The 22345-nt window shown below is 31.4% G+C and overlaps 1 protein-coding gene across 3 annotated transcripts in view; it reads right to left on the bottom strand.

Moving 5' to 3' along the window:
* Positions 1-22345, bottom strand: part of LOC130900321 (protein fem-1 homolog CG6966) — a 131158-nt gene that overhangs the window by 10794 nt on the left and 98019 nt on the right. For all 3 annotated transcript variants that reach the window (XM_057810846.1, XM_057810847.1, XM_057810848.1), the window contains exons 2-7: positions 19043-19205; positions 17770-17989; positions 10895-11094; positions 10641-10830; positions 4497-4700; positions 2605-2861 (exon numbers count right to left, since the gene is read on the bottom strand). In XM_057810846.1, coding sequence (XP_057666829.1) covers positions 2605-2861; positions 4497-4700; positions 10641-10830; positions 10895-11094; positions 17770-17989; positions 19043-19205 — 1234 coding nt within the window. The remainder of the gene's footprint in view (positions 1-2604; positions 2862-4496; positions 4701-10640; positions 10831-10894; positions 11095-17769; positions 17990-19042; positions 19206-22345) is intronic.

Raw genomic sequence — 22345 nt, 5'->3', positions numbered from 1 at the left:
AACTCATTCAGCGTATTAGGAGTTTTTTAAGAAGTTTAGATATAATTGACAAAACACTAATGGGTCTGTTGGACTGAAGCAAACTCAGGTAAAATGATTCAAAGATTGTGATTAGTAGAATAAATTATACTAAAATTTTTACATTTATAATAGAAAAATGAAAATTATGTGTTATTATGATGTACGCCCACTAGTGGAATACTGGTAATACTTTTTTCTAAACTTTCTTGAAGTTGTATTATCTTATATATAGCATGATACCTCCCAGGCACTTTACAATATTCTTAAGTTTTCAAATTTTCTCTTAATTCTGTTTTCAGCAATACCCTTAACTAATATTCAAGTTTTAACTTGATTTTTCACTCTTTAGGACACATTTAAGTAAAGTATTTTCTATATATACTACTAATACATTATTTAAATCCGTGAATCCCAAAGTGGTGTAGGTGGACCACGGTTCACGTGACACTCGACGGGAGTCTACGTTGGGCGTGAAAAAAAATGGGGTCTACAATCGTAAGCGGAAGTCCATGAAAATTGATTTGGTTTTGATAGAGAATAACTAAAATGTTGACTTGACTTCTCCTATCAATATAGGCAGATAATATTTTAAAAAGCGCAGTGATTGTTACTTGTAAAAAATTGCAAATTCCACAGTGTTTTTTTAAAGACGAATCGATCGCATTCGCAAAAGTAATTTTTGTGGCTACAGATGGAGCTCCTGCCATAGTCGGGTGACATTGTGGGTTATAAAGCCATCTAAAAAGAATTATACTAGACGTAATACAGTTAACAAAATAAAAAGCAATGCATTGAGTACCAGCTCATTTGCACAATTGTGCGATGAAAATGATGAAGACTTCCAATGATTGCTGTTACATCTGAAGTACGCTGGTTGTCCGAAGGTTTTATTTACTTTTTGTCTCAGTTTAATAGTTTCTGGAAAGTAAAAATTCTGATTTAAAATATAACCAGATCAATTTTAAAGCTGACATCGGATATTTGATAAAGTTGTTAGAAAAATTTAATATACAATATACAATTACAAGGGGAAAAAATAAAGAGTGCAATTTCAGCTTTTTTAATAGATTGAAATTTATGGAAGAAAATATTAAATTTTCCTCCAAAAATTGCCTCGATGACGGATATTCAAACGTACGTAAAAGAAGGTACCAAAAATTTTAGCTCCAGGTAGGAATATGGAATACCCAAAAAATATCCTGGACAGTGAGGAATTGTGCAAAAGCTTCTGAGCGCCTGTTCCCTCGTCATATGGTGTCGAAAAAAGTTTTAGTGACATTACAAACTTATTAACAGAAAAAAGAGCAGAACGGGGAGATTTACGATTATTCTTTACAAGCCACATATTGATATTTTTCTTACAATCCATCAAGTACATCCCTCTCATTAAAATTATATATTTTTTTTGTAATTACCATTGTAGAAGTTACAATACAAATGTTTAATTTTGATTATTATAACTGTTATAACAATAATAATTAATAGTGTAATAATTTATATATTTCAATAAATATCTACAATACAAGAGAATATACTATATTTCTTTTTATTACTCCAAATGGGAAGGTTTTTACTACAAAATTTGTGAGAATTGATTGCTCCTTGTACTGTGAATCACTGTAGCTTTCAATTAAAATTTTATTGATAATTTGTTTAGTTGGTTTTATTATGAAATAATTAATCCTATCAAGCAATCAATTATAACCTTTTCTTTCAAAAACCGTTAATTCGTCTTTGAAACTCAGCCACAACGCAAGTTTCCATAGATAGATGAAATCCTCACTTTTTTTCGAGATTTGGAAATTGATTTAAAGTTATGAAAGAATACTGCTTGAGAAATTATGAATGAATTTAAGTTTTTATTTTATATTGGGGAATTTATCTAATAAACTCAATACTAGAAGGCGACAAATTTAAAAGGGGATTTAAACAGTTGCAGTTGTTGAAAATAGTCAGTATCTAAAATTAAGTTAATAAAACCATGTGAACTTCATGATTTACTCCTTGAGCTAATAAGTCTTTTATCCAGTAAATTAGTCAACTAGATAATTCAACATATTTTACAGATAACACCAATATTTCATATATTTTTTTTAATTTCTTTTGATGAAAAAAATTAGATAACTCCCCGCATTTACTTGAAACGTATTTTTGAACGCATAACTGTATTTGATGTTATTTTAAAATTGCTTAACTATCTGAACTATTAAAAAAATGCATAAAGACCGGTAGGTATCTTTATATAGATCGTTGTTGCAAATTGTAGGAACTATTTGTTCGTGTTGCTAAAAGAAAAAATTCAAAATATCATTATTTGCCCATTAGAATCTGTACAAAAACAGTTGACTCACTTTCTATGGAAGTTTCCTATGACTTGTATACAATAAGATTATTTTCAATGATGAACTATACATACAAATGGTTCCCGAATCAGTTAACTTTTTTTAGAGTTCATTATTCATATAAAATATTACACTGGTATTTAAAAAAGAGTCTGTCGCATTGGTTTTTAAAATTATTCAAAATTAATCAAGCAAATTTTTTTCATTAATTGGTAAATTATTTTGTTCTTAAAGATATTACCTAATTCCACTTCTCTAACAGCCTTTTTAAACACCCTCAAAATTTCAATTACGTCTACAGACGGAACAATTCTGCCTCTTGTTCCTCTATGTTTACCTTCTTCACACATCATAAAAGAGAACAGTTCCGTAAAACTGAAAAGACTACTTTGTGTCATCGGATTCAATCTTTCCAGCATTGATTGTTGCATATCTAGAGCATAGTTCCATAGTTCGATGCATCGGTTGAATTTACCTGCGTCGGCGTATACTGCCCCTCTGGAAATATAATGAAGATAGAAAAATAAGAAAAATGCTAGACACTGCAGTGAAAAATTATAACTACAAAATATTGTAAAGAGACCATCCGAGTTATTTATCTTTTTCCTGTAACTTGGTTTTTGCTTATATGATTATGCAGATATTGGATATTCTGAACTGTTGTAAAATATTCTAAGGAATTTATGTAGAAATTGGAAGACATAAAGATAAGACAGGAATTGCAAATAATTACATGTTAAAAATTTTGATTAAAACAGAAGGATAAAGACATTTTGGAGAAAAACACTCAAAATTTTTCATGACAGGTATTTGAAGAAAAAACTTGTTTATCAGAAAATAAGTGGCGGAATGCAAGAAAATTTTGAGTTTAAAATAAGAAAATAAATTTTTTATTATATTTTGAATACTGAAACTGTTCTTATAGAATGAAAGTTTATTATATTTCCTATAAAAACGATTTCTTGCCCTTTTTCCGTTCAATTAGACGTTTTTTCACCAAAACGCGAATGTAATCAGGATTTAAGATTGGGAAAACAAACTTTAAATAACTTAGTTAAAAAAACATCATAGAGACAAGCATCAAAGTATGTTGTATCTCTCAAGATCCCCAATTTATTTTCTAAACAAAGTTTTACAGAAGCCTTTTTAACTTGATAAAATTCTTAATTCTTAATTTAACATGATAACCAGATTATTATCAGGAAGGTTCTTAAAAAATTTCTGGGTTTTGGAGTAAAAGTTGAAAATAATCTTTAATATGCGTTTTACTCCAAAAGTGAAGGTAACAATTTCAAACTCTGGGTATAAGTTTTCTAATAACATGATTATAAATAAAGTAATTGAAAAGAACCTAGGATTTCCGAAAACTTAGGCACATCTAAATTTCCTTTTTTGCCGTGCAATTCAAAATTTTGCTGTTTCAGACGTTTCTTTAAAATTCCAAGTACATTGTCCGAAAGTACAGGAATTTATCTTTCTTTTAGGTATAGAAATTATGTCAAAAGATTATCGCGACACAATACAAATGCAGTTCTTTTGGGCTTCTTTTCTGGTCTCTTACTCTTCATTATTAAAAACTAATAACTATGGTGGGTTTTACAAAAAACTTTCACTGGAAAATAAACTGAGGGTCTTGAGGAACACAACGTACTTTTATACTTGTCTCTACAATGACTTTTAACAATGTTATAAAAGCTTTCCGGTAAGTATTGTAGCTATCCCACGGTGGCGGGAAATCTAAGCTTTTAATTGCATTATGTAAGAAAACGACAATTGTTCGCAAAAAGTGTGAGAGATAATTTTTGTGGAAAGTTTGATAAACTTTTACTCATAAATCAATAAAAAAATGGTTTCCTTATTTTAAATTCAAATATTTTTTGCCTTCTTCCGCCCATTTTTCGGTAAAGAATATTTTTTCTGAAAATGCATCTTATCAAGGAAGTGCGGGTCAATTTTCAGCGTGATGAAACAGTTTTTACACTCATTGGTATTTTTTGCCTTTATTTCCTGTAATATAAAATGAACGAGAAAACTAAGATTTACTGATTAGAAAAACAATAAAAGAAGTATCAAGAAATATTATGCAAAAATTTTGATAAAATAAACGAAAGAATTAAGAAAAAGATATTTTACCTGTAACGAATATAGTAACTAGTATCAGGATGGGCTGGTCCAAGTATTCTTTCTCTCATTACTAGTGCTTGCATTCTCATCTGATCGGGATCAGCTAGGAGATCGTCCAAGTTGTCGATGTCATCAACTTCAATAACATTATCATAAGCTGCTACTTTTTGAGAACTTGGTTTTGGGATAGGGTGTTTTGGATCATAAAAGTACCTAAAAATAAATATATTGATTAAAATCCAAACCTTCGCATGAGAATTAAATTTCCCCTGCAGGATTGCGACGTTGCAACGGTTATTTTAAAAGATAAATATGTTATTGTAATTATTTCCTGTAATGTATCAATTTATATACTAGGTGGGCAACTAAAAAGCTTCAGGAAAAAAATTATAGCAAAAATTATAGCTCCGAGATTATTTTCAGCATTTTAAATAGACAATTAGAGGACGTATTAGAAGTATGAAATTAAAAAAGCAATTTTTTTAAATTCTACTCAATTAAGTGTCATTTTATATATGGTAATCGATTTCTTTAACCAATGTTGCGCATTTTTCATTTAACAAGGTTTAGTCTAAATCTTCAAATAAGAGGTGGAGGAGAGTGTGAACCTTGTTTTGAAAAAATGAGTCGTTCTGCGTAGCCGATTTTTATAAACTTAATATTGTTTGAAAGATCTTTTGTCAAGCAATATAAAATATATAAATTTTAATTAATTTAATTAACAACGTGAATGCTAGAGCGCGTTGCTTCCTATATTTTAGATATTTTTATTTTCATGGACAAATTTAAATAGAAGCATAAAAGTTTAAGTACGAATTTTAAAAGTAAACTAAATTTACATAAACAGCGAAAGTCACATGTCGACATCTTTTTTCCGTACAGAGATATCTTAAGAAATTTTTCTTCAAACGTCTAGTAGGTTGATGAAATAAGTTGTTCCGTTTTTTTTTTCACATTATTTAAAAATATTATTTGTTTACCAGTCAATGAAAGCATTACATACAAGTAAAAACCTACATTCTTGTCAAACAATACACGACGTGCCTGAAATACTTTCACAAATTTTGTGGATAGATGAGGCTGCGTTTCTTAGTAATGGTAGAGAAAATCGCCATAATATGCACTACTGGTCCGAAACGAATCCCAGTTGGATGTAAGAGATCCAACATCAGGACCGTTGGTCTGTGAATGTGTGGTGCGGGATTCTAGGCGGACAAATAATTTGGTCATTTTTTTTAATAAGACAGTTAGTCGATTTAGACTCTTCAAAAAATAAATTGCCACTTCTTTTTTAGAAGACATACCCTTTTAGTAATTTGTCGTGACATCTTCTTACAACATGACGTTTGCCATCATTTCATATATGTTTGGCATTTTTTAGATCTAACATACCCTCATAGGTGAATAGGACGTGGAAGTTTAATATCTCCAGTCCAAATATGCTTAGACTTTTATTTGTGGGGATAAAAGATCTCGTTTACACTAATAGACCCATGACAAGATTAAAAAATATGAAAGGCAATACTGAGTATTTTAATGACAGACATTGAAAATTGCTGTCCTATCCATCCTCCAGCGTCTGATTCCATGTATGGAAAATAACGGACAACAATTTGAATACCTGTAACATGGTTCATGGGTTCACAAGGTTAGTAATATTAGCTTTACATTTAGATAAAGCCATGTAGCAGCAGTAATAAAATTATTATTAGTAGAGTTAGAATTACTGCAGGTTGGACAATGTAAGAACTTTCCATCCAGATTAAATTTTTCAATTTCTGTTTGCGCAGAATTTGTTGAAGAAAAATTAAATAGACATTGTTTAGCACCTAAATAGAATATATTATAAGCATAACACATTTGATGGACATATAGATTTATGAAGGGGTTATGTTGTATAGGTGCAACTAAAATGAATTCCTAAATAATCTAAATCTAGATTTACACTGCAATTTTAAAATATATTATACTGTTCTCGAAATTTATGTCTTCCAGTGCTACACTTCCAATTGGAATTAAAGAAGTTGAATATTTGTTTTTATAGTTTACTTGTCCAAAGCATTTTTTGGGTATGAAAGGTATCCCTTGCGTATACTTGAAACGGAGAGGCATTCCAGAACTAAGTGAAATGGAGTTTCATATTCCTACTCACAAAATTTACACTCATCGAATGCAATACCTTGTAAGGAAGCCACTGAGGAATTGTAGTCAAAAAGAATTTGGATCTAAGCGAAATTTCAGTCTGGGTAACGACCACCAGAAAGCTTCTCTTTTGATTTTTCTATACCTCTCAGTGCTCTGACAGCTGCTTAATAATCAGGATGTATAACCAAAGTGACGTGACGTATAGAAAATACGGGTTTCAATTTTTTAAAAATTCGCAAAAGCTTGCATCAACATAATAATATAAAAACTAAAATCTAAAAGAGGGCAGGTTTACTATATATTCATGTTCTAGTCATTATATTGCCATTCTAATTAGTATAATTGATTCAACACATCATATAAATTATGTATAAAATTATGTCACTATTTTGAATATAATATTAAGGAAATTCCCGATTCACAATATCAATTTAAAAAAAATACTAATAATAATTTATGATACAAATGATAATTTACCGATATATATATATATATATATATATATATATATATATATATATATATATATATATATTTTCAATACTTCAGATGACTATTAGTGATAACTGTCCACCATAGTATTGTTAATCGTTTTATATCTATATAATAATTCATTTACTCGAAAACTGTGTCAGGTCAACTATGTACCACTCAAAACAAAATAAAACATCATCTAAGATACGAGCCAACTCATGAGAGGTATTTTATTTCGCAAATAAAATTGTGAAAAATTTGAATGAAAAATCTTGAAAATGAATATGAATATTCAAATCAAACCAGTAAAATAACTTATGTAAAAAACCAGTAAAAAAGTATGTGTATTAAATATGAATAGAAATAATATGAATTTTGCTTAAAGTATATTGAAACACAACGTATAGAATGGAAAAATATTGTTTGTATAAAATAAGCAAAAATTGAGAGTTGACACAAATAAGGACTGATGTTTGAAGACAGGATAGAGACGTTGGGAGTAATTCAACCTCAGCTCTCCTATTCCTTCAGCTCAGCTCCTTCTACCGTCAGTAGATCACTGGACGTAGTTCCTAGCAACAATTCAGCAGTTACTGAAACAACAACATGAAAGTGTTCTCAGCCTTATTGGGAGAACACGATATTAACAAGGCTCATCAGATACACTTACAAAAGATGCATCCCAAATCTTTGTCAACAATATTGTTCTTTTGTTTGTCCAGATGATTGCAACTTTGATGATATTTAATGATTGTGTTGAAGACTGAGAAAACCAAAGTGGGCTTTTTACTGTATAAATACTGAGCACAATATGATTCTATAATCAAATTCAGGTTTTAAGATTCACTTAAATTGATTGTAGATATTTGATTTTTGTTGAGTTTCACTTATCCAATTTATTTTTTTTTTGTCTTCCTCGTATCTCACTAAATTTATTTTACTAGTTCAAATATCAATTGTTAACTAAGTGACTTCAAACTAAAACTGATTAATTATTTGTGTACTAGATCACACTTCACAAAATTGGATCCCATTTCATCAGTTTGGATTCTGGACAAATCATTCCACTGAGTAACAAATTCACAGAGCCCAGAAGTATATCGAATTTTAAAACACAAAAAACACTACACATCTGTTTTCTTAGGCGTGAACCAGACCTTTGGAAGGTCTTTTATACAAAATTAAAAAGTATTTTCCTATATCTTATTTAAAATTGCCGAGATACTACTTTAGTGAGAGGCAATTTAAGTTGTAAACGAAGCAGTGACTAGCAGCTCTCCTATAACAGCAGGAGTACAACAGGTAAGAATTCTAGATTCTCTAAGTATGTACTCTACATGGTAGATTTACCTATCAACAGAAACACTACTATGGGAACATTCGCAGACGACCCAGCCACTTTAGCATGCCATGATGATGTATTGGAGATATCTAACACACTTCAAAAAACACCTAGATCAATTACAAGTTAGGCTGCATAAATGGAAAATCAAAATCAATGAGACCAAATCTGCCCAAGTAAACTTTACACTAAGAAAAGACAACTGCCCCCCAGTAAATATAGACAATATACGAATAAATGAGTCATCAACCATAACATACCTATGATCCTGCAAATGAACAAAATATTCACCTGGAAAGGGCACACACAAGAAAAACAAGCAAATCAGGAAAAAATTCAAAATATCATTAGATAATAAATTCCTTGTATCATTAAAGCAATAATTAAAGTACATAAAGCAATCATTAAACAAATATGGGTTTAAGGAATAGAGTTCTGATGTTATGCAAGCAAATTGAATAAATCCAAATTCTGAAAAGCCAACCAAAAATACTAGGAATGGTAACAAATATACAGTGATATAAATTAAACCAAACAATACAAGAAGATCTAGAAATACCTAACATTAAGGAAATCATTAAAGAAAAACAAATTCAAAAATCATATAATGCAGTACTCAAACCATTAACAGAAGCCCATAGAAGGTTTAACTGGAAAAGACCTCATTACGTCCCTGAGAGCTGAAAGCTGAGAGCCAACTCGATAGAACAAAATGCATCCTGATTGTTAATGAATAGAATTATTTGGTGTCAATTTCATATGAAAATATTTGATTTTAAATGCATGACTCCTCTCATTACAAATATTCTCATTTTCAAGTTCCTAATTAATAGTGTTACCATCCATAGTTGCAAGGAGAGTTAATTCTTCAAGAAGTTGGTGCACTCTATAATTTCTTTATATGAGAGTACCAAAGTTTTAATTAGTTTTATACAATTTTCACCAAACAGAATTTTTCATTTGAGCTATTAAAATAATTTTCACCTAAAAAATCTTTTATATGTACAACGGTTGCTACTAAAGTTTTGAGATAGACAAATAAAAGCAAATATTTGTAATTGGATATGGATTTATTGTCAATACACTTTTCATGCGTTTGAACCAATCGTCGAAGCATTTTGTCCATTCCGATAGAAGTACCTCCAAAACATGTGATTTAAACGCACTAACTGCTTCTTTGGGTGTATAAAAACGTTGACCTCGCAATTTATTTTTGATCTGCGAGAATAAGAAAGAATCATTGGATGCCGAACAAGGACTGTACGGCGGATGACCCATCAATTCGATGTTTTGAATGGTGGAGAATTATTCGTTTTCTGCGATTGGTTTCCTTGATTTTTTCGAATAATTCTGGCGAACAAATACTGGTGTACGATTCAGAATTGAACGGTGTCAATATGTGCAGTTATTCCGAAAAAACAGGGGACCATCTACCTCGAAGCGCTTCGTGTACGAACAACTTCTGTTGGATTTGGATCGTCTTGAAATACCCATACAGTCGATTGATGTTTAGTTTCATGATTCGTTGCCTGTAACGATCTTATAGACGTGTTTTGGAGCACCGCGATTGAAATTTTTCAGCATTTCTTTCAATCGACACGAGCTTTTTTTGAGTGATTGTCAAATTATGTTGTTTCCAAACGATTTTGCAATATCAGTTAACGCACATCATGGATGTTATCTGGCACATTAGGCGATTTTGGACGACCTTCACGAAAATCATCCCGTAGAGAAGTGCGAGCACGATTGAAATCGGAAAACCAACGAAGCACGGTGGCTCGAGATAGTGCTTCATCAACAAGAGGCACACTGCTGTTTCTTTTAATCCATGCCGAAAACACGAAAATGTTCGCGATTTAATTCCATTTTTCGACCAAGATGAATGTTTCAAGTTTCTTTTATAAACTCAAATAGCACACGTTCTGAGTACGTTCACCGTTAAAAATGTCAAATTTTATAATGATACCAACGAAATATTCACATCAGTGTTGCCATATGTTAAAGCTTAAGTAGCAACCCTCGTAATGTAGGATTTATTTTGCTTCCCCCAGATATAAGGCATGTGCTGAAGTACATTCAAAGGATGATTGTAATGGAGTGTTAATATTGAAATAAATACTCCCAATACTTTTACTTTTCTTAAAAAATAATATCACTTTGTTTATGATTAATATGTAATTGACGTTATTTACCTTTCCAATAATGCTATTTTCCATAATTCTAAAGCACCTATCATATCACGTTTCTTATCAACACAAGTTGCACCTAATAATTCTATAGCATCAATTCTTTCTTTTCTATTGACCAAATTTGGAATTTGTATTAAATATTCTACTATATGATTATGTCCTGTTACTGCGGCAGCCATCAATGGTGTCATTCCTAAAACCAAAATCACATAAAAATAGAATAGTTCTTTTTTTCGTACGATTTAGTTTTGTTTTACCATAAGAATCTACGTCCATTTTTGCTCCGTGTTCTAGCAGTAATTTCAAAATTTCCAAGCTTCCGGATTCTGCACAATCATGCAACGCTGTATTTCCTTTAACACTTTTTCTATTAACACTGGCCCCTATGCTGAGCAAATATTTAGCTATGCTGATGTGTCCTTTATAACAAGCGATCATTAGACAAGTATGTCCATGCCTAAAATAAAATACAAATATAAGGATATCAGAGAAAAATGATACCTAGTATTATTCTCATCACTAAAATAACTTCAAAAATTAAAAACCAGTAAAAATATCAATCATTTGAACTTGTGCAGCATTTATGTAATACCAATTGTTATTGAAACACGGACTCTATTCCTTGCGTTTGTTTATGCGCATAAAAAATGAAAATTTGTTTATTTTTACTGCTTTTTGGAAAATATGACTGTAAATTATATAGATCACCTATCAACTGATTGTAGATACCACTCACAACCGTATTTTTATCATAATTTTCGAACTATACGTACAATTTTCAGTGAAAATTTCAAATTCAAAATTTGATTTATAAAAATCTATATTACTTTTTTCGTGCGTCTATTTTTCTATGATATTTATTTAGTTGTCTAATAGATACTAGATTTTTAATAATTGTTTTTGAGCAGTTATCAATGATCTACCCATCAAACTTTTTTTGATATTGAAATGCCAAAATAAATACAAACCGCAAGTCTCATTAAAAGCTATCAATTACTATTCATTCATGAGAATTATTCATAGACAGGGAAAATCTTCACACCTATCTGTTGTTTCACGACTGGTAGTGTCTGGTTTCCACCCACTCAAATCCCTACAAATTCTACCATTTGACATACTGGAACCACCCTAAAATATTACTTCAGCATGTCTACTTATGACTTTATTTTGTTTTCTACTTCCAATCTGCATCGTCATATTTGGAACAATACTGGAAAGATGAATCCACTCTGATTTTAAAGCGATAGAAATAATGTTAAAAACATTCGTGGTGCGTCAGGTAATAGTTGAATGACCCATGTCTTCTTTTTGCCCACTTGTTATAGAAATCAATGTTTTGTTCCATTGTCCTACATTGTATGTATAAGTCCATCTGTTCTGCCACATTTCCAGCGATATCTCCCTCTCTACAACCTTAGCTAGATATATTCTATTTTTATTATTTGATATTTTTTTCATATATATATATATATATATATATATATATATATATATATATATATATATATATATATATATATATATATATATATATATATATGAATAAAAGAACTAGGTTAAATCGGTTTTGAAAATTCCCGACTTTGGAGTTTAAAGCCATAATCAAGACATCAATATGCCTACTTTTTGGAATTTCACCACCGAGGAAATGAAAAGCTGAGTCAAAAAATATTTTGCCATCTAGGCCTATGGCGTGATAATACTTTTTATTCATTCTTTTCTATTTCTTGTCTTCGTCTTCCAGTCCCAAGTTCCTCTCTCCATCTCTCCAATGTCGTTGTACCTCTGCATACTATATCTTTTTAGGTCTATTTTTTTGTGTTTCTGCCATTGTAACAGTAATTTTCTTCGCCGTTCTTGATTCCAGCATTCTTGCTAAGGGTCCCATCCATCCGAGTTTCCTGGATCTTTCCTGCTAATTTCTTGTACATCATACAGATTCTCTTTATTTACTTGTTTTTACTTCTCCGTATGTCTCCCATCTTTTTCCCTCCTAATGTGCTCGTTTACTATAAGTCCTATAAGTAATTTCCTCTCCTATATATCTAATTTGGTTTCTTCCGTTTTACTTAGTATCTACGTTTCGCTTGCAGTGCTGTTAGTCTGATGAACAAAAAACATCGACAAACGAAATACTCCGTAAACGCCAAAAAGGAGAAGAAAATGAGAAAATATGCTCTCCGCAAACATATATTTCTGACAGAAAATGGAAGCTTTCGATTGAATTGAGAAGTAAACTTCTCAATTCAATAAAGTTCTAACTGAGAAAAAATGATTTTTTTAGGGCGGATCAACTGCTCCAATGATCGTGCCTTCTGCTTGTGTGCGGTAAAAAGTCCTGATTCTAGCAGAAAATTCAATTTGAAAAAAAAATCACACATTATTCGCTTTGTTTTCATTTGAACGCTCGGGTAATGTGGAAAGAACATAAAAGTAACGTGCGTTCTAAAAATAGTATATTATATTATAAGGATTAAAATTAAAATTAAAAATAGGCACTTTTAGTCCGTATTAAAATAAACTTAGTTTTATTCTAAAATCGTTAAAAATTTCGTAATAAATTTGAACACCTATTAATTATTATTACAGCGATAGCAAGTCGGTAGTCATGGATATCTGGTATTGCTGGTAAATATCGAAATAAGTAGACGTCAGTAGACGTACTAATCATATAATTTTTGTGGTAGTTTTGAAATATGTTACAAAATTATATTCGTATTTTCATTTGTAGAAGGAATGATGGGGGAAGTGGTCAAAAGGATTTCGCTTCAGTATAATATTTATTAATAATTAATAATAATTATTGTTTTCAGAACAGGTTATTACGATGAAAATTTTTAAAGCGATCCCAATACTGAAGATTCGTCAAAATGTAGTAAGAGGCTCGATAACGAATAGGCTCATTGTTCGAAGTCTCTAGTCTCCATATTATTAACTATTTGTAATGCTTCAAAATTCCTCACATTTTGTACAGAGAAGAAAATATTCAAAAAACGTATATGTTTCCCCCCACTTCGACATATCGAGATAATATATTCGATAAAATGTCATATTTGACCTCTACTACTTGAATATCGTATTGAAAATTCGATCCCGAAAAATGTATTCGGTCTATTGAAGAAAAATCGCAATTGTGACATATTTTTCACAAACATCGGAATATGGGGAAATTTTCAATTTGAAATTTGGGGCACCTCTCGAGGTCGGATCTTGTAAGTGAAGTGATGACACATTCATGTTCAGGAGTATATAGTATGTTTATTGAGAATAAAAATAATTCACTATCATTAAGGAATCAGTCAACATTCATAGAACCAGAAGTTCAATGACAACTAAAGAAAAACGCTATAAACTTACCATTTGCTATCAATCATCTATTGTTATCTTAATAGTAAATGAAAAAAATTATTATTGCATCTAACTGTAGTTGTCATGGCCATGTAGGTACTAGTAAAAGTAGGTAACTTGAAATGTTTGAATTAGGTATTGTATGGAAACATCCGCTAACATCAGCATTAATGCAAAAATTTAATCAAAAAGTTGTTTGCTTTTTGCTTATTCTTGACTATTGAATGAGACTTATGGAAGTTATGGAAGTAGGTTTTCATTTTTGATTTATAACTTTACCACAGATTGGAAAGATTATATAAAATTAAAATAGCCATAAGGTTTTCTTTTATGAATATATATATATATATATATATATATATATATATATATATATATATATAATTTATATTTTGATTTAGCAGACATTAAAAATGTACTGAAAATTGATTATAAATATTTTCGGTTTATCCTAAGAAAAACATATTTTTCTATATATGCCTAGAAGCCTAGAAATACAAATAAAAATGTTCAGGTTGTACAAACGAAAATAAAACCAGAAAATTTTCTTGATTAAAGTCGAATTTTTTCTGTAAGGATATAATTTTTTAGAACGCATGTTACTTTTATGTTTTTCTACTTTATCTGAGGGTGCAAATTAGTTAACAATAATTTATATATAGTACAAACGAAAACAAAGCGAATAATGTGTGATTTCTTTTGGTAAATTGAATTAATTTTTTATTAAAATCGGGGATATCTACCGCAGTTGATCCGTCGTTAAAAAACTTTTTCGGTTTTAGAGAGGAACAAATAGAAAATTTATCATAATTGGATGGTACGAATTAAAATAGAGCTATTTACTCCTTGACTTAGTCAAGAGCTTCCATTTTCCTGTCAGAAGTATACATATTCCGATAGTACGGTATTTTCTTCGTTTTTTTGGGGTAACGCAAATTATTTAATAGTATTTTTCTGGTAGTACAAATAACAACAAAGCTAACCATGTGCGATTTTTCTATAAAATCCATCATCAGGTAAAAACTTTCTTATCATATGATTATTACCTGGTTAATTCGATCATCGATAAAAGCTACGTTATTGACAACAAAGCCATTTATCAGATAATTTATGTGAGTTTCATACACGTGTTGTAGGGTTTCATAAAGCTGTATCGACATCAATACTGAGACTAGAAAAAGAAAACTGTGGGCACTAGTCTTAAGGTCGAGGATTTCCGTAGTATGATAATCAAAGTTCGATAAATACTTAAACACCAAAAAAAAAACAATATCCACAAAATTTTATACAAAACAAAAAACCAAACTAAGTCGCGCGTGCCGAATCTCTAGGAGCAGCTTCTAGGTTTACGAAATCTGTTCATCCCGCTATCCCGAGACAGAATGAGCTATTCGATTCAAAACGTCTCGCCTGGGTTCGTGCAATTCTGTTGGTTTTTCCTTAAATGTGTATCAGGTATAATGGAAAGAAATAAATGTTGAACCTCCAATAGAAAAAGATGTTTAAAACGAAATAACTGATTTATCCCCAGTGGGCGCGATTGGACGTTAGAAGTAGGAGGGAAGCAAGGTAAAATTTACAACTAAAAATGACATTGTAAGAGATTGTTTCATGTTATTGTTTGATTTTTGGACTTATAGGCATTTACTGGAAAATGTGAGAAAAGCTGAATACAATTATAATTGGTAGTTTAATTAGGCCATTAAAAATACTGCTTACATACAAAGAAATTATGAGCAAAACAAACGAAAAACTACATGTCTTCTCAAAGTGTCAGTGCTTTAAATCAAAGCTAGATGTTTTGATTTTCGCCAGGCATAAATTTCCCTACATTCTTCTAAGTCGATGATTTAGCATAGAGATATTACAGATAGAGTAGGCATGCTATAGGCGCCCATACAAGTGGGAGCGTCTGGCCGATAGAAAGAGAGAGAGAGAATAATTTATGTATTGCTGTCTCTGTCTAATGGCGCATGCGCGTTGATTAGATTTCGTGTCAGAACATGAATTGAAACAGAATAAGATCTTTCCTGCAATACTGTTGATAAACGAAATCTAGTGCAATGAAAACAATTGTATATTTCCCAAGTAATATTCAATAAAAATAGGTTGAGCTAATGTTGAGCTCAGCCCACAACTTTTTGAAGTACTTCACAGTATGTATATCCATGAATGCACGGTGGCCGAGGTGTCAAGATCTCATCTACAATTAACTAAAACACTTTATTTAACAATTCTTTAATAATAAATTAGTACAACTACATAAAAAGACAGTACGTATACTAATATTACTTTCGGCTTTTCAATAAAATCTTTTTAATTGGGTACGATACATTCGATTATATTATATTTCAAATCATGTGCAGTACGCAACAAAAGAAAGAGATAGAAATACATAAATGATTCTCTTTCTCTTTTCATTCGCGAGACGCTCTCACTTGTAGGCATGCCTACTCTATTGGTAATATCTCTATGTGTTTTAGCCGCATAATTTTCAATGGCTTTTACTATTAGCTATACTATAGTTAAAAATTATTGTTTGAAGATAGAATTTCTCAAATAGTTTTGTATGTGTTTCAAGACACCGAAAGATCGTTATGCTGTAGCAGTTGCAGAAGCTTGAACAAATTGAATTGAATTGAGAAACCAAATTTGACACAAAATGTCGATCATATTGGTCTGATCATGCTTCATTTTCAAAAATACATCAATTTCTGAGACTGAAGTGACATTTCCCAAACCAAACGCGAAACTCACAACAAAACATGCTTCTTTGATGCGATCTTTACAAACTTAATTGTTCTTCATCGAAGCCGTCAGCAATTCCATGTTGTAGAGTAGAACCAGCTGCTTTTTTTTATATCGTGACCTAGTGTTCTCACTCAGTATATTCAGCAGAAGATAGGAAAACGTTTTTAGAAAATAAGCCTGAAGTAAATCATATTCAAGATGACCATCTCCTCCTTTTATTTTAGGTGAAAGTTTTCTTTTGCGCTGAGCTGTTGGCCCTTCAAAGCCGTATCTTTTACTAAAAGTTCTTCAGTAAAAACTTTTGGAACTCTTATTCATTTCTCCAACCATTTATGTCACTATGATACTACGGTGTGAAACAGCTGGACTACTATATGAATGGATACATCATGATTATGTAGGTACTTTGAAAAGATGTTAGTTATTTGAAAAAAGTGCTTCATAGTATTCAATACAAAAATAAATTCAACCTTCGTAATACATGTGAGCATCTCAGTTTTTGAGTTGGTCGCTTCAATATTTTCCAGAGTGTGCAGTATATCTATCAAAAGTTGTTGAACTGCTCGCAAGCTTTCATATCTGCTACTAAACCCAGTGTCACTTAGTGCTTTCAAAGAGAAATCCTTATTTCTTACATCTTTGAAGGCTATTGCTGCATTTTTTAATGTAGCAAATATTGAGATAAAGAATAAATAATATTTCTTCCTAATCCCCGCCAGTGTGTATCGCTGTTTCAGTCAACAAGGAAGATTAAGAAGATGAAAAACAAGACCTTACATTCTATTATATAAATCAGTACCGTGTAGTAGGTCCTTGAAGCTTATGTCCAGATGCAGCTACTAGGAAATATATGTAAAAGTGAAATATGTATCTATATATATATTTAATTTACTGCAATGTGTCATATCATGCAGTGAACAACGAAATACTATTCATTAATGAATAATAGATAGTGTTATACTGTAAGGAGCACTCGTATAATGGATGTATTTATTATATATGGTACATTCGTGGTAAAATTTATAATTCTTACCTATTAGCCACTTCTATGTCAGCATCATGTTGAATAAGGTACTTGACGATATCGAGGTGACCATCGAAGCAAGCTGCTCGAAGAGGAGTGGAGTTGGTACGTGTAGTAGTGTTGACTTTGGCACCGTGACTAATCAAAAGTTTCACTATATGAAGGTGACCTGCTGCTGCTGCACACCATAACGGTGGAGCGCCTTCGATGGTTTCACCGTCAAATATTACTACAAACAAATTTATATATTTGAAATGATAGAAGATATTTAAATTTCAATTAGGTTGTCTAGTCATTGCAATTTTGAAATCACGTATCTCATTTCATTTTTTATAATTATGTGGTAAAATTTAATAGTAGAGAGTAGGGAATAATAGCACCTACATTTTATAAGTAATCAAATAGATTTATAGAAGTAAATTACACTATAACCTCAAGTTCTATTGCACCCTCTTAGAGCTAGTTTTATCATCTTCAGCTCGCCTTCCAATCACAAATCTCTAATAAATTTTATTATTTCGGGTGGCTTCAATAAGGTTTGATACTTGCTAGTACAGTATTGTCTGAAGCATTTTTATGGCATTCTAGAACTAAGTGAAACACAATTATGTCCTCCTTACCACAGATTCTGCAGTTTTGGTTGAATCTATTCTAATGAGATGTTTTTCGAGTCGACAGTGCATTGCTGAGATCCAAAAATTTTTTGGAATTAGTGGTATTAAAATTTCGAGTGAACTTTTTGTAGTGATCCATGCTGGGAAGACACCGTCAGAGGGCTTCCGACCTCTTTAGAAACTCCTATACTTTCTAAACTATAGAAAGGCTCCAGTTCAGGATCGCCGCATTGCCGTTATTTCAAGTTTCATTCTGTTCTCATGTCATGATACGAGTTGTTTCATGGGAATGCAATAGCTAAACCGCTATGTCACATTTCTACCCATATCCATTTCTACGCTCATTTTAACTGGTGATAAGTATTTGGTACCAATTCCAAATACTCCAGCTCCTGTCGAAGCTTTTAAACCATCTGTGTACTAATAAATGGTGTCTTCTTTAGTTCCTCAGTACTTCTTCTTATTGTACCTTCCCTAGATATTCTGAATGACCTCATTTACTGACCTGCTTATTACCAGGTAAAGACATGATGGCAATTTTGGGCTTGAAATTTATTAATAAATATGTTTTTTACACAGTTGATGTAATTCGGTATACCAATATTCGTATATGATTCCGTAACAGTGTAATATATTACAGAAATCAATAAAAATCAATTGATACTTACCGGAACCAGGTTGTTCTAGATCAGCATGGCATTTTTCTATCAAATATTCTGCTACATCATAGTGTCCATTCCGGCAAGCTATAACTAATGGGGTAGCCCCCGCAGTCTTCGCTCCCACCAGCATGTACACCTCGTCTTTCCCTTTATTGCAATGCAGATATATCTGAAACAAATAAGAGCTGACTTAATATTAAAATTATTTTGAAAAATTCGATATATTGAGGTTCACAACAAACCCCATGATTTTGTTTCAATGCGAATTATGGAGCAAAATATGGTGTAAATGCAAACACTGCAATAAGATAAATTATATTTTATTTCATTAAAAGATACATTATTACAGTAATACATAATAAACAAAGCTAACGAATTGCAATAATGAAATGAAATATAGTACAGTATTAAATATCGAATGAAATTACAGTAATACATAATCAAATTTCATTTAGGATTAAAAAAAATCCAGAATTGTTGTCTGCTTACTACCAGTAAATGTCGCTTTGTCCCATGCATCATCAAGGACAACTATTGATTGAATTTCACGATCACTCATTGCTGTTTTATTTTGTAGAAATTTTTTCAAGGTGATTATGGCACATCATGCATCACGGAATCTGCTCTGGTACATCCTCGATATTGCTATATTCTTTCACGTCATCATTCTCTTCTGCCCCTTGCAAAACGAATTCGACAATGTCTGCATCGCTGAGTATACCGCATACAGCCAGCTCTTCATCGAAATGTAACACATTCCTCAAATGAAAGTCCGTCAATGTTCAATGTCTTTTAACTTTTTTCCATGATCGGGAGTTTCAATTGCATCTGGTCTATCAATAATGTTAGGACAGTCCTCTTCATCATTTTGATTCTGCTGTTTAAACCTGCTTTTATGAAACAGTTCTCAATTGTGTTTTCAGCTACATTGTTCCAAGCCTTTGAGGCCATCCACATGGCGTCGAGGACATTGATTTTTGTTAGATTATTGTCTTCAATATCACGAAGCAACTGGTGCACAACTTCCATTCTGTAAAGAGCTAAAATTCTTTATTATTTCTTGATATAACGGTTATAGCTTCGATGTCGTATTTGGAAGTCGAAATTCAATTTTTATGTTTTTGATCTTTGGGATATGTGCTGTGCAATTGTCGATAAACATTAGAAGTTTCTTTTTTCTCATTTCTTTGACCAGGGCAGCTAACCCTTGACAAAAAATTTCAGATTTCATTCAAGATTTTTTGTTTGCATTATAGTTCATAGGAAAACTTCGAATTCCTCTTGGGTACCCGTTAGATTCGCTCCTAGCAGCACATGAACTCACTTAGTTCTATATATTTTGACTAAAATAAAAGATAAAAAGCAACCAATAAATTGACTAATTAGTTTATGAGATTCTCTGTTGTGATGGAAAATACATTGATCGGACTAAGAGGTTACTAAAAAATGGAATAACATTCACTTTTTACAGTCCCATTTGGACCTTTTCCCGGAAAGTCTTGGTGACGTGAGTAAAGAGCAAGGTGAAATATTTCATCAAAAACAAATAGAAAAACGGTACAAACGGCGATGTGACACAAATAGGATACCGATTACTGTTGGACACTAAAAGTCTAAGATCCTTCCGCTTGATCTTGCAGGTATCTGTTTTTTTTTTGATGAAATTAATTTTAAAGGAATCTTGAGGATGTATGGAATGGATTAAGGATAGGTTGCCTTGTAAAAATTAGCTGCAATTACCTGTAATTAATTTTAATGTCATTAATATACTAATATAACTTGCAGATATATGTTTTTTCAGTCACTCTTACAGCATTTGAAAGAAAATAATGTCAAAATCAAAATAAAAATGGTTGCCCGCTCTCAGTCGGCCGCAGCATTAGGGTTGCCAGGTGTAAACAGGTATATTATTGTTAATTAATTGCATTCATCGTTTTTTTTTAATTTTTATGCAAAATTAAAGTTTTATATACATTGAACATGAAAATCCATGGTTGCCAGTAGCACAATAGCCGCAAACAGAGGTTGCCATGATTTTTGTGAACGACTCTTGCTCCAGGTAAGTGGAAGCGCAAGAGAGAAGATGCACGCATTGTTACGTGCTGTTAAAAATAGTAAAATAAAAGTTGTGAAAATTAAGTTTCATTATTTGTTCATTAATTATTTATTAAACATAAATTTTTGGGCATAATGAAATGAAACTACGAAATGCCTAAAATGCACATAAACTGTATAAGTGTCGCAGATGCCACGCTTTGTCTTTATTCATCGAACGTAACAATGCGTGCGCTTCCATTTACCTGGAACGAGAGTCGTTCACAAAAATCATGGCAACCTCTGTTTGCGGCCATTGTGCAACTGGCAACCATGGATTTTCATCTTTCAATATATATAAAACTTTAATTTAATTAATTAAGACTGAGAGCTGGTAACCATTTTTATTTTGATTTGTGACATCATTTTTTTTCAAATGCTGTAAGAGTGACTGAAAAAACATATAGCTGCAAGTTATATTAGTATATTAATGACATTAAAATTAATTACAGGTAATTGCAGCTAATTTTTACAAGGCAACCTATCCTTAATCCATTCCATACATCCTCAAGATTCCTTTAAAATTAATTTAATCAAAAAAACAGATACCTGCTAGATCAAGCGGTGGAATCTTAGACTATAACGACAGTTCTTTCAGCAGAATATGACAGAAAAACAACCATCAGTTTTCTTCAAAAAACAAAAAATGTAATTTTGAGAATAAATAAATATTTCTAACAGTTACTGTATATATATTTTATATATTTTCGTATTATTTTCTTTGATATATTATCAATTTAGCTAATAAATGGAATAATTCGTGGTTTCTCTATATTTTGTGATTTTACTGTTTCGAAAAATAACGTTATGTGATACAAAAGCACTATAAGCAGATTTAAAATCACCGCTAACCAATCGCTTAAAATTTTTAAATTCATTTTCAAAGTGTTAAGAAATGCAGGCCTGTGTAATTTATAATACATGAATATATAATAAAAAATATAAGGCACGTTGTTTAAGTAAGTACAGTTTTGAAATATAATAACGTGTAGATATTTTTTACTTTTTTGAGAAAGCATAATTTTCACTAACATCAAGCAAGGCACATGTCATATTGTCCAATTGGCTTTGAAATGCTGCAATTAAAAAATTCCGCATACTTTTTGATAATCCTCCCCCCCACACGGTTGTTTTGACTTCATCATCGTTGTCATAATGATGAACGTCCAAGGGTTGAGAATATTATTTTACTCATACAATGAGGGTATGTATTTT

Source organism: Diorhabda carinulata, chromosome 12 (genome assembly GCF_026250575.1).
Source record: "Diorhabda carinulata isolate Delta chromosome 12, icDioCari1.1, whole genome shotgun sequence".
NCBI classification, from domain to species: domain Eukaryota; kingdom Metazoa; phylum Arthropoda; class Insecta; order Coleoptera; family Chrysomelidae; genus Diorhabda; species Diorhabda carinulata.
Note: the sequence above shows the minus strand (reverse complement) of the source record. Positions and strands in the feature narration are given on the sequence as shown.